Source organism: Lepidochelys kempii, chromosome 20 (assembly GCF_965140285.1).
Source record: "Lepidochelys kempii isolate rLepKem1 chromosome 20, rLepKem1.hap1, whole genome shotgun sequence".
Classification (NCBI taxonomy): Eukaryota; Metazoa; Chordata; order Testudines; family Cheloniidae; genus Lepidochelys; species Lepidochelys kempii.
Window position 1 is genome coordinate 19,057,490 of NC_136399.1, and position 15,392 is coordinate 19,072,881.

The 15,392-nt window shown below is 59.0% G+C and overlaps 1 protein-coding gene across 1 annotated transcript in view; it reads right to left on the reverse strand.

Annotated features, from left to right (window-relative positions):
• Positions 1–1,009: 1,009 nt before the first annotated feature.
• The window catches only part of LOC140901058 (syntaxin-binding protein 2-like), a gene marked incomplete at its 5' end in the record, with an annotated part of 140,608 nt that continues 126,225 nt past the window's right edge, over positions 1,010–15,392 (reverse strand). The window contains 5 exons of the mRNA XM_078849703.1: positions 1,010–1,089; positions 2,928–3,085; positions 3,534–3,619; positions 5,755–5,844; positions 6,335–6,441. Of these exons, the coding sequence (XP_078705829.1) occupies positions 1,010–1,089; positions 2,928–3,085; positions 3,534–3,619; positions 5,755–5,844; positions 6,335–6,441 (521 nt within the window). The remainder of the gene's footprint in view (positions 1,090–2,927; positions 3,086–3,533; positions 3,620–5,754; positions 5,845–6,334; positions 6,442–15,392) is intronic.

A 15,392-nucleotide genomic window follows, 5' to 3' on the forward strand; every position in this document is an offset into this window, starting at 1 on the left:
GGCTTGGCTCAGGGCTTGATCAGACCCAAGGGGGCTGGAGCTGGCTGCCTCAGATGGAGCTGGGGCTCCAGGTGCCCAGGGTGTGGCTCTGATACCCAGGGAAAGGCAGTGGGGAGGTGTCTGCACTGGGCAGGGGCATTTGATCCAGGCCCATCAGGTGGCGAGCCCGCTCTGCCCTGCTGCTAGGGTGACCAGACAGCAAGTGTGAAAAATAGGGACAAGGGGTGGGGGGTAATAAGAGCCTAGATAAGAAAAAGCTCCGAATATCAGGACTCTCCCTATAAAATCGGGACATCTGGTCACTCTACCTGCTCCTGACCAACCCTGGACGCGCCTCCTACGCAGTCCTGGCTCCACCCCCACTTACTTGGGCACTCTGACTGCAACTCCTGCTAGGACCCCTCCCCTCTTCGGGAGCCGAGGTCCCCACTGGGGGACAGGGCCAAGAGGCCAGGGTGCCAGGCTGTGATGAGAGGGGTGCAGGGACCAGGGCTGGGCCAGCACCCCAAGGCGGTGAATGGGGATGATATGGGGGCAGAAGGGGGGTTCTCTTTAATCCTTTGCAGACTGGACAGACACAGCTTGGGGCTCAGTGGCTGGGTCACAACCGCCCCAAAGCCAGATGGTGGTAGCAGCCTCTGCGTGCCCCGCATCACTAGCGGAGGGCTGACAGGAGGGGGAGGGGGAGGTGCTGTGCTTTGGGTCCCAGGCAGGGGAGGTAGGAATGGCTGAAGCTGGTAGATAATGGAGCCAGACTCGCCCCTACCCCATCGGGGGCAGGGTGACCACAGGGCACAAAGGGTGACAGCCCTAGAGGCTGTGCCAGAGGGAGGGAGCCTGGCCTGCCCTCTGCCCTAACAGCCAAGGAGTCATTCCCCCCCCCCCCCCCAAGAACTGACACCGCAGCCAGGAGTAGGGGGGAAGGTGCCTTGTTGAGAAGAGGAGGTGGAGCTGGGGACAGCGAGCTGGAGCTGTGGGGGGCAGAGTCTCTGGGGGGAGGGGGCTGCCTCTAGGCCTCCTCGGGGTCCAGCTGGTTGAGGGTTTGGATGTCATCCAGGAAGCGCTTGGGGGTCAGGATGTGACTGGAACCTGGGGGAGAGAGAGGTGGTTGGCAGCGGTCGGCACAGTGGCGCGGGTATGAGGCTGGCATCACCATCACCCCCATTTTTGCAGCTGGACCCTGCTCTAGTGCAGGAGGGGAGGGACTCTCTCCTACCCCCTGTTGTTGTACCAATAAAATAAAAACCAGCAGGATCTTATTAAAGGGAAAAGGCAAAATGCCACATTTATTGTAAATATAATAAAGAAATATAAAACTCACACTGTCCTATCGTTACTTATTCCTTACTTAATTATATATATATCTATATATTCATTCATTCATTCATTCATTCATACCAGTTCTGCATAGGGGTTTATAGTTACCAGCCTAGAGGTTGCTCGTGACAGGGTACCGGCCAGGTAACCTGTACACGAGAGTGGAGCCGAGTCCATGTCAGATGCGCATCCGATGCTCCTGAAGGGTAGTGGCAGAACTGGAGACTCAAAGTTCTCAGTCCTTAGTGTCCATTTTTATAGGAATTTCTTCCTATGCCAGTCCGTGGAATTTGCTTTGTCATATTGTTAGTCATGACTGCTCCAGGACGGCTGTCAGGTGCTCATCAGCTTTCTTCATCCTTTGAATTGGTCGGGTGGATCCCAGTTTGCCCTCCGGTGGGGTTCTCTGGTTGTCTCCACCTGGCGTCTTCTTCGGCCAATCGATGTTAAATTCCTAGGCTGGCACTTCCCTGTTTATTCAAAACCCACCATTCATTCACATACATTCCTTACTTTAATAAAAAAAACACATTTCTCATTTCACCGAGTATTGTTATTTTATTTGAGACTCCCTGTCTCTTGACATTCCTTCGGTATTGCCTTTCTTTTATTATACAAAGGTGTTATTTATTTGAGACTCCCCGTTTTTTTAACATTCCTGATCCAAACTATAGAAGGTGGGAGTCTCTATGTGACATTTCTATGAGCGCCGCTCCAATTCGCGGTTCTTCATGGGTGTTACAAACAAGCATGTCAATCTCCATTACAAAGTATCCGTTTGCAAAGTAGAGCCAATTGAACATAAAGTGAAGTTAGTTAAAAAGCATGTCAATCTCCATTACAATCAATGGAAAGCGCCAATACAGAGAAAGCAGAGTCAATTAAGCCGTTTAGTTTTACAAGCGTCCATCTTAATAACAAGTGAGAAAGTATCAATTCAGAGTCAATATGAGCGGTTTGGTTTTCCAAGCGTCCATCTTAATAACAAGTGAGAGAAAGTATCAATTTAGAGAAAGCAAAGCCAATTGAGCGGTTTGCAAGGTACGGTTTGCAAGCTTTAATACAGAATTGTAAATCAATATTGCAGATTTACAATTATGTCAAAAAGAAGAATTATAAATGCAGATTTAATAAATATTATAAATCAATATTGCAGGTTTACAATTTCTTATGAACAGAATCACAAATATTGGAATATGCCTACACTGTGGCCTGGCACCGCACCCCTCGTGCTGCTGTACCCTGCACAGCCAGGCAAGAATCCACGCGCTGACAGTGTTCCTCACCCTTGGGTCTTCGAGGGGTGTGTGCAGGGGGTGAGCCATATCCCTATGGGAGTTACTGGGGGTGTCTGACTGGGCCCCCACACATGGTCCCTGGGCAATGAGAGGCCTGGGGAGCCAGCGGCCAGGAGATCAGGTGGCTAGATACAGGCCTTGTGGGACAAGCACATCTGTTCCCAGACCCCTGGGTGCGGGAGGACAGAGGGTAGCATGGGCCCCCTGTGGGTGCTGGGCAGGCAGTTTTAGGGTCTCCCCCACCCAGGGGTCCCAACTGTCCCTGACCTGGGCATTCCAGCCACCCTTCCCCCCAGGACTCGCCCTACTCACCGATCACCACCTCCCACTTGCCCCTGGTGGCCGGGGTCAATTCGTAGGCGCAGCGCATCTCAGACATGGACACCCCACCCAGCACGTAGATGATGAGGCGCGGGCCCATCTGGTACTCAGTCGCTGGCTTGTTCTTGTGCCAATGCCTGAAGCAGGAGCTGGGGGAGAGAGGGGCAGTGTGGATACCAGGGGCTCGCTGAGGGAATGCCAGGTGTAGGGGTGGGCACTGCCCAAAGCGGGGGCTGGGGGGAGAGAGGGGCAGTGTGGATACTAGGGGCTCGCTGAGGGAATGCCGCATGGAAGGGCAGGGCCTGGAGGAGGTTGGGAGGCAGAAGGGAGTAGGGGAGGGTGGCACCTGCCCTGGGCTGGGGGTGCTGTCTAAAGCTCGTCCAGTCCCTTTCCTCTATCCTGGACCCTGGTGTGTTGAGGGACTGCTGGGGCGTGGGGGACACGGTAAGAGGGGTCCAGGGCTCCAGGCTCTTGGGCACCCCCTCCCCTGCAGAGGACAGGGCCCTGGCCATGCACTCCCAGGCACAGAGGCTCCCACACCCTGGGGTGTGTGTGTCAGGGCTCTGCTGTCCACAGCCCAGCCAGGCTCAGCCTTACCTGACAGCAGCCTGGGAGCTGGTGGTAGGGACCGGGTCTGACACGAAGGGCCACAGACTCTTGTCCAGTTTGTCCTCAAGGATGTCCTGGCAGGGGAGGACAGATCAGCAGGGGCCAAGCAGCAGGAACCTCTGACCTGGTGGCCAAGCCAGGCCCCATTGGGGCGGAGGGGCTGAGATGGCTCCTCACTCAATGATTGACAGTCCCTGGGGGGGAGCAGCCTGGGGCCCACTTTCCAGGGTGGGGCATGGGGAGCCAGCAAAGAGCACGCTGACTCCTCCAGTGATGCCCCCAACTCTCCACATCCCCCTCAGCTGCTCAGTGCCCTGCTGTGACCTGCCTACCCATCCACCGTTATGGGGAGGGCAGAGACCTCCTGCAGCCGGATCCAGGGCCCCTCACTTGGGGTGGGGGAGGCAGGGGGCTGCCCTCAGTGCCCCTTCCCTGCTGCGGGCAAATCCAGGCCCTGCCTCTTGCTCCATGAGGTGTGTCCCAGCCACGCAGGGGGCCCAGGCTATGATACATCCTAATGCCACATAATAGGGGCTTTTACATTAGTCCGCTGCTTTGACTTGTACAGGGAAGCTTAAGGCCTGCCAAGCTGTGGCTGGCGCAGAAGGGGGCGCCCCTGATTGGATTATGCATGGGACTGAGGTTACTGCAACTACCTGCCCCAAAATCCCACAGGAGGAACCATCACAATGCTGGAACAGGGGCCTGGGAGCCTCCCACCTCTGATCTGCCAGGGACAGGAGCTCTGGTCGGGGGGTTAATTCTTGGCCTGGAGGAGCCCCAAGCCAGTAGGTTGAAGGCAACTAAGTGTGCCCCCCACCCCCTTGAGGAGTGCCCCACAGGACTGGGTGATGAGGGGCTCAGCCCCCAGTAAGGGTGGGGGGAAGGAGTGACCATGTCACCTTTCACAAGCTAAGCAGGTTTGGGCCCAGGCAGTGCTTGGATAGGAGACCTCTAAGGAAAAGCCACTGGGTGCTGGGAGGTGCGAGTGAGTCAGCAGAGGGTGCTCTATGACCCCAGGGAGTGGGCGGGGGGCTCTGCAGGGGGTGCTCTCCCCGGTCAGTCAGTGACCAGTACTGTGCTGCAGGAGTTCATCCTTTAGATGAACGTCACACAGCTGCTCCTCACTGGAGGTTAGACCAAGGACCCTGCCAGCCATTCAGATTCCAATGCCAGTCACGACAGTGTGCTGCCTGGATCCTCTGCACTTCCAGCCCCACACACTGATCACCTCCTGCCCTAGACTCTTGGGCAGCGCTGCTGGGCGGCTGTTAACAGCTGCCTGCCACTCCTTAGGAAGAATTCAGCCCTGGTGAGGAACCCCTGTATATACTGCCCATACCCCACCCCAGAGCTGGCAGCATCTCAGCACCGGGTAAGACAACTCCCCTGCACTCGTGTCTATGATTTAAGACCCCTAAGGATGGCAGCAGGAGAGGACTCGCTGATGAGCCCCTCACATGGCTAGAGCCCTGCGCAGATACAAAAATGTGGATGTGCAACAGCCTGCGATCCACAAGCCGCCTTTTACCTGTATCCGCATCCACACCGACAGCAGCTAGCGAGGGTGGGGAAGGGGTCTTGCAGGGAAGAGGCAGTGTGGAGGGGGCAGGGTCTCTAGGAGAAGGGGCAGCTTGGAGGGGGCGGGGTCTCGAGAAGGGGCAGTGTGGGGGCGGGGTCTTGAGGAGAAGGGGCAGTGTGGAGGGGGTGGGGGCTGGGGGGGGAAGGGGTTTCTCATCACGTGCCGCTCCTGGGGGGTCACGAGTGTACACGGCAGCAGCAGAGCATGTTGCATCACAGTGGGGTGGAGGGGTGGGGTGCCGGGGCCTCACCCTCTCCAATCCCAAATCCTGCTGCTCAGGAGCTGGTGGGGACACTGGTGCTGCTCGAGCTGCTGGACAGGAAGCCGCGCGGTGGGGCGAGTGGGTGCCGGACAGCCCCAACTCCGACGTGTTGCCTAGCCACTGGCTGTGGGCCGGCGGCTCCGAGTGCCCTGCGTCCCCCGGGCTGCCTGAGCCAGATGCCGCGGGCCAGGCGCTGCTGGGGAGTACAGCCCTGCACGGTTGTATCTGCAGCCAATCCACTATCCGCAGAAATGGGGCACGGATATGCAGGGCTCTACACATGGCTGCCCCCAAACCACCCCCTTGGGCCCAGCCTGCCAGGTGTGACCCCAGTCCCCAAGGCCAGGAAGCAGATGGCCCGGTACCTCCATGATGTCCTTGAGCATGGGGATCCAGTGGGAGAGCTGGTAGCTGGACTCCAGCCGCGCTTTCCTCTTCGGTCGCAGCTGCCTGCTCTGGGGGAGGAAGGGAGAGGGGGTGAGAGGCAGCAGGGAGGAGGTGCGGGCTGGGAACGGGGGCAGACAGGGAGAGCATGGCCTACCTGAGTCGCGCCAGCCAGGCTGGCAGGGGAGAGGCAGAGAAAACAGAATGGATCACTGAGTGAGAGAGAGAGAGACTGATGGGAGAACAGAGCTGCTTCCCCTCATTCGCCGCATGGCCACCCCAAGCAGTGGTCACCAGCTCCAGCTCGCTGGCGATCTGAGGTCCTGACTCCCAGTATCCTCTGCCAGGGCAGAAGAAGTCACCCCAGATGGGGAGTAACTCAGGGTCACCCTCATATGGGGAGGGCGTCACCCCACTGTACAGGGACAGAGGCCACCTCTGTGCTGGGAGTAGGTCACTGCCATAGGGCGGCACCTCCAGGATGGCCTGGGCTCCCCTGTGCAGCACAGATCTGCCCCCTGGCATGAGTACAGCTGCTGGCCCCTGGCTCCAGTCCCTTACCCCAGGCGTGAGAGAGATGCCCAGGAACAGCATGTTGTGGATGATGTCTCTCTGCTGCTGGATGTTGGCATGCTGGATCAGCTTGGTGAGGTTCTCCTTGTCCACACCTGCACGGGGACAGACAGGTCAGCCCTAGCACCCCTGGGACGCACCCACAGCCCAGGCACACGAGTCCGTGGCCCCAGGAGTCCTAGTTCCCCGATCAAATCCTGAGATCCTGCTCTTCCCACCCCTCTCAGAGCTGGGGGTAAACCCAGGAGTCCTGGCTCCCAGGCCCCCTCTATCCCACTAGACCCCACTGCCCTCCCAGAGCTGAGCATAAAACCCAGGAGTCCTGGCTCCCAGAACCATCCGCTCTAACCCACTGAACCCCACACAGTTAATGATCGAATTTAGGTTCTTGCTGCTCCTCCCTCAACAGGTTCTCTCGGGCGCTGGGGTCAGGGGTCTCTCTAGTTCCCCCTGGCAGTGCAATGGGAGCCCCCGTCCCCCTGATCTGGGCTATTCCTATTCCTGCCTCTGCCACCTACTCCTGGCATGCTGCTCCATGCCTCAGTTTCCCCCGTGTAACATGGGGATAGTGCTTTCACCTGTGACAGGGAGGCTTGGCAAGAGCCTCAGGAATATCCCTGGGGGGACTCAACGGGAGTCACAGCAGCAGGGTGTGCACAGAGCAGGATTTTCCCTCCCCAGCGCCGCTATCAGCTCCTGAGAATAGCCCAGATCAGACTGGGGCTGCAGGCTGGAGCCAGCTCTGCTGCAGCAAGTAGCTCTGGTGGTTAACAAGCATGCTGTCAGTCTCTTCCCTGGGTAGATGGTTTGGGCAGCCAGGTGTGTGCCAGGCTCCCCTCTGGAGGCAGGCCTGTACTGCCAGCTGTGAGTTACAGAGCATCTGTGCCATGGGAGCCAGCTATCCCAGAGGGGGCCCCCCTGCCCGAGATTGGTAGCATTTTCTCCCTTTTACAGATGTGGAAACTGAGGGGTAAATAGGGGAGGTGACTTGCCCAGAAGGGCTGTGGCCATTAATCCAGCCACACAGGGAATGCTATTGTTCTGCCAACCCCTCAGGATCTCCAAGGGTGTCTAGACCCCACCCCTCCCCCCGCCAGGATCTCCGAGCAGGTTCTAAATCACTCCTCCCTCCTTCTACTTCTCATGTGCTCCCCCGCGGCTCTGTCCCATGGCAAGGGCGTGGCCAGCACAGCTCGCTCACCTCTCCCATGCTGGGCTCGTATGCCTTGAACGCCTTGAGTTTGGCCAGCACAGCGTGCACCAAGTGGAAGTTATCTTCATGGTCCCTGCAGCAAAGACAAACCCTGTGGGTCAGAAACAGCTCCTCCCGCAGGGGCACATGCACTTCCTGTAGGAGGTAACCAGGTACCCTCGCCCTTTGGGCACACTCACTTCCTGTAGAGGATGGCTGGGTACTTCTCCATGGCTCACTCACTTCCTATAGGGGATACCTGGGTACCCTTTCCCCTGGGCACACTCACTTCCTGTAGTGGATGGCTGGATACTCCTCCAGGGTTTCACACAATGTGGCAATCTGCTCTGCCAGATTCTCCATCTGCTTGTTCTTTTCGAAAAAGCGGTAGGGGCTGAACCAGTTGTGGAAGCTCTATGGCCTGTCCAGGGAGTACACCTTGGGGACAGGGGAGAGCAGAGATCAGACCCCAGTGCCAACTGCTTGCAGCCAGGCCAGCTGTGCCCCATAGACGCGCTGTTGGATCAGGCCAGCCTGGTGGAGCTGTAGCGAGCCCCTAGTGAGGAAGAGATCCCTTTGCCAGTGCCACTCCTGTTGTGGTAGAGGGATAGCGAGCCAGAGATTCATGTACCAGCCTGGGATGAAGATGCCCCAGGTTCAGGTCCTTACTTGGCTGCAGACTCCCAGGTGTCCTCAATGTTGGGGGAAGGGGCTTGGCGACGCTTCTCGTCTGGCGAAAGCCCCAGCATAGCCACGGGCAAACCCGGCATCAAGGCGCGTCTGCCGCTGTCACTTATTTCACTGGCCGAACAGAACGAGCCATGGGGACAAACGTGCTTGGACACCAATAAATAGTATCGGCCCATGAAGGGTTTGCTGGCGCAACGGGACGGGTGAGCCAGCATAGCCTCCTGACGGACACTCAGCTTCTACCAGCCAAAGCTTCTCTTGGCACAGCTGGCACCGGTACCCCAGATGAAATCAGCTAGAGTGGCGAAAGGACTGCTTTGCCAGCGTAACGGCACCTACCCAGGGGCTCTGCCACCACAGCTGCATCAGTTACAGGGGGATTTTTTCTCTCATGTCCCCGTAACAAACCCATACCAACAAAGCTTTTGTATGTAGACCAGGCTCATGTCTCTCTGTGCCTCAGTTTCCCCATCAATGCAATGGGGCTGACACCCCAGTCCTGCCCCTCAGGGGCAGGAGGGGGGAAATCCACTGATGACACAAGGAGGGGATGGGGTGGTTGGGTAAAGGGCAGGCGTGTAGAGTATCGGGCTGTCTTGCAGGCCTAGTATAAACCACCAGTAAGAGCTGGTAAAGCCAGGGAGGCAGGGCCCTCCTCCCCCATACATCTACCATCCCCACCAGGTGCAAGCCAGCGATTCCAGGTCTCACAGGGTGTGAGCAGCCAGCTAGTCCCTGCTGCCCTGTGCTGGCGTCAAACCCGGGGCCCTAGAAGGGAAAGGTTCCCCCGCCAAGCCACATGAACCACTAAGGGTGGGGTGTCGTACGTCACCATCCGCCGCGCGGACCTGCTCCTCCAAAGCCCGGCCACCCCTCACCCGGCTCTCGTAAGGCAGGAAGGCCATGTTGATCTCCTTGAGGGTTTTGATGACCTTGGTGATCCGTGACTTCCTCAGCTCCTTGAACAGAGGCTCAGGACAGGCTGCAAGGCAGAGGCAGTGGGTGGGAGTGACAGGCACAGGGCTCAGGACCCCCAGCACAGCGCCAGCCCCCACGGACGGGGCCAGACCGGGCACAGCAGGGGCAGTAGTGCTGCACGCCTGTGGGGAACCTGGGCGAGCCAGCAGGGCCACACAGGAGTCAACGATGAGTCCAGCCCCCCCCCCCCCCCCCGAACCAGAGTCATGCCGGGTTCTTGCCTTCTGCAGCATCAGCAGCGAGGGGGAGCCACAATCTCTCCTACGCAGCCCCTGTCTCACACCCTGCTCTCAGCCCCCCGGCAGGGCTGAGTGACCAGAGTGTACAACATAGGATGATGCACAAGGAGGAACAGGGACTTGGGCTCCCCCTGCCGCTGTAATGGGGAGAAGCAGATCTGACCCTGACACACTGGGTATTCTGGTGCTGTCCCATCCCCCCACCGAGTTGGGACTGATGGAGCAATGCATGCTGGGAATGGTAGCCAGAGGCCACCTTTCTGGGCACATGCTGCAGGTGTCTGTGAGCCGTGCTGGCTGGAGGCAGGCCCGTGGGGGAGAAGGGGGGGAAGGGATAGGTGGCGTCATAGAATCATAGAATATCAGGGTTGGAAGGGACCCCAGGAGGTCATCTAGTCCAACCCCCTGCTCGAAGCAGGACCAATTCCCAGTTAAATCATCTCAGCCAGGGCTTTGTCAAGCCTGACCTCATTCGGTCTGGCCTGCTGGGGCTGCATCCCCTGCAGGAGGGCAGAGCATAATCAGGGTGCTGCGCACTGGCCTGCCGGCAGAGAGAGTCTCCCCCACCCCCAGGCTCCAGTGTGCCGCTGTCCAGGCTCCCAGCTGGGGGATCCCCCGACCCCCGATACTCACGGCTGAGGAAGAAGACGTGAACTGCCTTGTAGTTGAAGGTGGGGGTGCCCTGGAAGTCATTGATCAAAGCCTGCACCGACTGCAAAGGGGGAAGAAAGGGTGTGTCAGCACCTGCCGAGGCCCCTCCCTGCTGCTCAAATGGCCCAGCCCATGCCCAGCCCCTGGGGACTCAGGGCCTAGCATGATGCCATCAGGAGGTGGGCTGGTTTTTACCCCCCTGGCTCTGGGCTCCCTCCCCACCTGGAGCAGGGCTTGTCCCCATGTGCCCGGGACATCCTTAGGGCCCAGTCATATCTCTCGCTGCCACAGAAGTGTCCATGCCCGGCCACAGATGGGGCCTGGCATTGCCTTGCTGCTGAACTAAGTGGGCTCTGAGCAGTGCCCAGGGAACAGCTGGCCGAGCAGCAATCCCAGGCAACTACCATCAGGGCCCCCTCCCTCCCCGGGCGCCATGCTGGGCACCTGCAGCTTCGCCACGCCAGCTAGCCTGGCAGGGTGTTTGGAACCTGTTCAGACCCCTCGACCAGCCATTGTGACAGGTGAGAACCTGGCTGCCCTGTCCCAAGCCCCAGGCCCCAGCTTGCAGTCCTCTCCTACAGCGCTCCCTCCGCGGGCAGCCCCTGCGGGTTCTGGGCTTCACCCTGCTCTGCCAGCGCCCCCTGCCCCTGGTCTCCCTCCACTCACCTTGCTGCTGCAGATGCAGGAGCCTCCTCCCCAACAGCCCCTGCTCCCTGAGCCTCTGCCTCATCGAGTCTCCTTCGCTTTGAGTCTCAGCTGAGGTCGCCTCTCTCCGCCTGCTGCACCTGCCCATCCAATCCCCACAGGATTGCACTGCGGAGAGGTCTGGGGGACAGTCTGTGCCTCACGTGGCAAAGAACATGAAGCCCAGCTCCGGGGAAGCAGCCTCCTAGGGAGCCCCTACTGGCCCCATTCCCATCCTGACGTTGTGCTGCGCACAGAGAAATGGAACGAGGGGAGTCTCCGTGTTCCCCTAGGAAAGCCCTGTAGGCCATTGGCCCAACATCTCCACCACCTTCCTGCCATGCCGAATGCTCCCTCTGCCGCACCGGCCTAACCCGCTGCTCCACATCCCCCGGCCCAGTCCATGCCGGGGGCTCAATAACCTGCCTGGCCAATGGTGCATACTGCCCCATGCTTGGCACTCTCCTGCTCCTCCTCCCACCCAGGCTGATTCACTGGTCCCAGTGGTCTGATCCGGTGTGTGTGTGGGGGGGAGATATGGGGCTAGCTGGACAAGCTGGGTCTGATCCAGCGCGGTGGGAAGGCAGACATACCCAAGCCTAGCTGGGGACGGATGATGGGCTAGACAGAGCAGGGATCTGATCCAGCCTGGAAAAGCTCAGGTTCCTAATGAATCTCAAGAGGCTGGAGGGGGAGGAGCATGATATATGGATACAGCATATCCCCAGGGGGACACCAAGGCAACAGGTTCGGCCTGCTTACCTTCCATTCTCTTTCCTTCTTCACGAGGACAACGCTGAGGATCTCTGCGAGGGAAAGAGACGGGGATTAGTGGTGGGGCTCAGACGGGACGGCTGTGCCCTGAGCCAGGACCCACTGGCTGGTGGAAGGACGCCTCGGGGAAGTGGCTCAGAGGCTGCTTTCAGGCCAGATAGTGTTGTGCTCCTAGCAGAGCCCCCAGTCAGCGATCGTGGTGGGGTGACAGGCTAGATGGGCCATGGGTCTGATCCCCCTTCCTTTCTGCCAGGCTGGATCCGAGCACAGCTGAACTAAGGATCTGGCCCCGTGCAGGAAGAAAACAGATCCTGTCCAGCACCTCTTGACTGGAGGGGATCCAGGGACCCTCACTGTGTATGGGGGACAGCAACACAACAAAGACTTCAAATTCTGAGTCCTGCACATAGAACCCCTCCAAGGCATGCCCCACTCAGGGAACTGCTGGCCTGTCTCCTGGGCACCTTCCACAGCCCAGCTAAGCAATTAGATAGTCAGCTCTTCGGGCCAAGCACCATCTTTTTGTTGGTGATGACTGGCGCTCCTGGGCACCACTGTAATACACCTAATGAATAATGTACAACGCCTTGCAAAATGGGGCCTTGGTCCATGACTGGGACTCCTGGGTGCTACCATAATACATCTGTTTGTTTTACCCCTACGAAGCACCTGATTCTGGCTGGCCCCGTAGGGCAATAGCCCCGAGACCCTGACCTGTGCTCTCACTCTCACTCCCACTCCCGGTAGCTGGTGTGCGTGAGTGCACTGCCCAACACACTATGTTTCCCCCATAACTCAAGCAATGCCTCTCCCTACCCCACCTCTAGCCCATCAGGACTTGGCTGCTTGGTCCTAATGAGGCTCCAGGGGCTATTCTGCACCAGGACGCGCTGGCCTCCCTGCTGCTTTCCTGCAGTCCTTTACACCTGCGGCATGCGGACGCCCCGTTCACTGGGGCACGTGGGGCTCGAGTGCACGGTAAGGGGCTGGCAGCACAGACTGGATCTAGACATGGCGAAGGCAGACACAAACCTGCTTTCTCCACGCATTTCGACCCTGAACTGCAGCTACACCCCCCCCTCCCCACGCCAGCCCTGGACTGCCCCCACCAGCTGTGCCAGTGCCCCTCACTACTGACTGGAGCCCTTGCTATCCCAGCCCTGGCTCCCACCCACTCCCAGCTCCGCCAGTGCCCCTCACTCCTGTCCACAGCCCCCTGCTATGCTAGCCCTGGTCTGTCCCCCACCAGCTCTGCCTCACTCCTGACCTGCAGCTATTCCAGTCCTGGGATCCCTGCCTCACGGCTCTGCAGATGCCCCTCACTCCTGACTGCAGCCCCCTGCTATCCCAGCCCTTTGCTTACCCCCCCCATTCCCAGCTCCACCAGTGCCCCTCACTCCTGACCCGCAGCTATTCCAGTCCTGGGTTCCCCCCCTCACAGCTCTCAGATGCCCTTCACTCCTGACCCGCAGCCCCCTGCTATTCCTGTTCAGAGACCCCTCTTGAACCAGGGCAGTATGGCCCACCCCAAGTATTCAGAAGTCACATGTCAGGCCCTCCTAATTGTGCGATTTAGTGAGGAAAAGCTAAGAGAAGAGCTAAGGGTTATTAGCACCACCGGCCGTCCTGAGCTGTGGGCCACTTTTGCTCTGTCCCAGTTCTGGGGGCAACCATGGAACATCAGAACTGAATCCACTTTGCAAGGGTCTTTTAAACCCCAGGTCTGTGGTCTGGATTTAGCCACAGGCCCCGTCCACTGCAGCCTGGGCTGGAGATTCAGCAGTGGGTTGGGCTTCTGAAGTAACAGAAGTGGGTTGGGCTTCTGAAGTGTAAGGCTTTACCTTGATCTCTCCTACATTACAGCTATAGCCTACGCCAGCTCTGTGTTGGGGCCGGGCAGAAGTGTACTGCTTTACTATGTTACGAAGTGGCTATGACGTCATTTTTCTCCTTGCGCGCAGCCGTTACCCGTTCTGACAGGCTGTTTATAATGCTAACTTTACTAGTTTTCAGAGGTTGTCGGGGGGGGGGGGGGGGGAGTGTGCAAGGTGGAAGTTTCGCCTAGTGCACAAAATATCCTTGCACTGGCCCTGGTGGGAGTCATCCTGATGGAAAGAGATGACGACGATGACGCCCCCACAAAATGCAGCTCCTATGGGAGGGGGCAGCCCTTGGGGGTGGGGCAGACAGCCTCCTCCCCTTCCTGGTGTGTGACAGGCAGGCGGGGGGGAGCTCTCTGCTCCGACTGACTCCTAATCCTCCCCGAGGGTGAGACACACCCAGGAGCACCCCTCCCAGGGCTCCCCAACTGGGCCCTGCCCCCCCAGACCCACACCCAACCAGACCCTGCCCCCGACCGGCTCCACACTCAGACCCCCCGGCTCCGCACTCACTCTTGCGCACCACCGCCTTCAGTCCGGACGGGGCCATCTCCGCCTCTTGCCACGTCCCCTCGAGCCCTGTGGGTAGAAGTAGGACTCAGCTGTGTGCGGGGTGGGGCTGGAGTCAGGACTCCTGGGTTCTGCCCCGGCTCTGCTCCTGTCCTTGGGCACGCCCTGGCCTCTCCTTGCCATGCTCTGGGGAGTGTCTGTGACGCTGGACGACGGCCCCTAGTGACGCTGAAATCAGTCACTGGTGGATGGGCCCGGCCCCCCCTTGTGTCACTGATGGACGGGCCCAGCCCCCCCAGTGACTGATTTCAGTATAAAGCAACTGGGGTGCTGGCGGGTCGATGTCTGCAAGGCTGAAGACGGCCGAACGCCGCAGCCCCCCACTTCTGGCGCTGTGAGGGCTGGGCCTGGGCACCAAGGGGCGGGCGCCCAGTGACAGGGCCACGCAGGTCCCCACTGAACCCCCACCTGGTCATGTGGGGCGCAGAGGGAGGCGGGGGCCTCGGGCAGGGTTAAAGCGAGGACTGGGTTGGGGTAGTGGGGCCTCAGCCCACTCCAGTCAGGGCCCCCCAGTGAGCTGCAAGTCCCCCCTCCAACCAGTGTCCCCCCCTCAGCAGTGCCCCTCGCCCCCCCCTCCACGCACCTCCCCCCTCGGTCAGGCCCCTCGCCCACCTGCACCCAGCCCCCCTCAGCCAGGCCCCGTGTTGTACCCAGGAACAGGAGCAGGTCGAATGGACCTGGCTTTGCTAAAACTTTTTGTGTAGCCTGTTGGTGTACCCCCGGAAGACCTCTGCGTACCCCCAGGGGCACCCGTAACCCTGGTTGAGAACCACTGGGTTAGAGAAACGTGTGTGTGTGTGTGTGTGTCTAGGAATCAGGACTCCTGGGGTCTATCCTGACTGCGAGCGGAGTGGGGTCTAATGGTTAGAGCAGAGAGCTGGCAGGTAGGATTCCTGGGTTCTAGTCCAGGCGATGCAACTGATTCATTCTGTGACATGGTTTGTTCTGCCTTGTCCTCCTGTGACATGTGGAGCGCAAAGACCTGCCCCAGCCCTTCCCTTCCGGCTGGGTGGTGCAGGAATTAATGTCCATAGAGCCTGGGCTCTAAGATCCTGGAGCAAAGCATCCTGGAGAAGGAATTAGTTCCCCAAGCTTGACTGGCTCCCTGCCCCATCCCTCCCTCCATTAATCAGAACGAATCCCTCATGGCAGAGCTGTTGTCTGGTTACCCGCAGTGCAGACCCAATCTATTGTGTCCTGGCTGCTGTTCAGCTCAGGTTAACAGCATGGTCTGTTTCTGTGAACTCCCCCAGAGCTTTCGAATGGAAGTGAGAGTCTTCTTCACATCCTGCTCTAAACTGTGAGTAGTGTCGCTCTGTGGCTGTTGAACAGCTGCTGCATTCCTACCCCAGAGGTGGCATCATTTCAGTGCTGGGTGGGTGATCCCT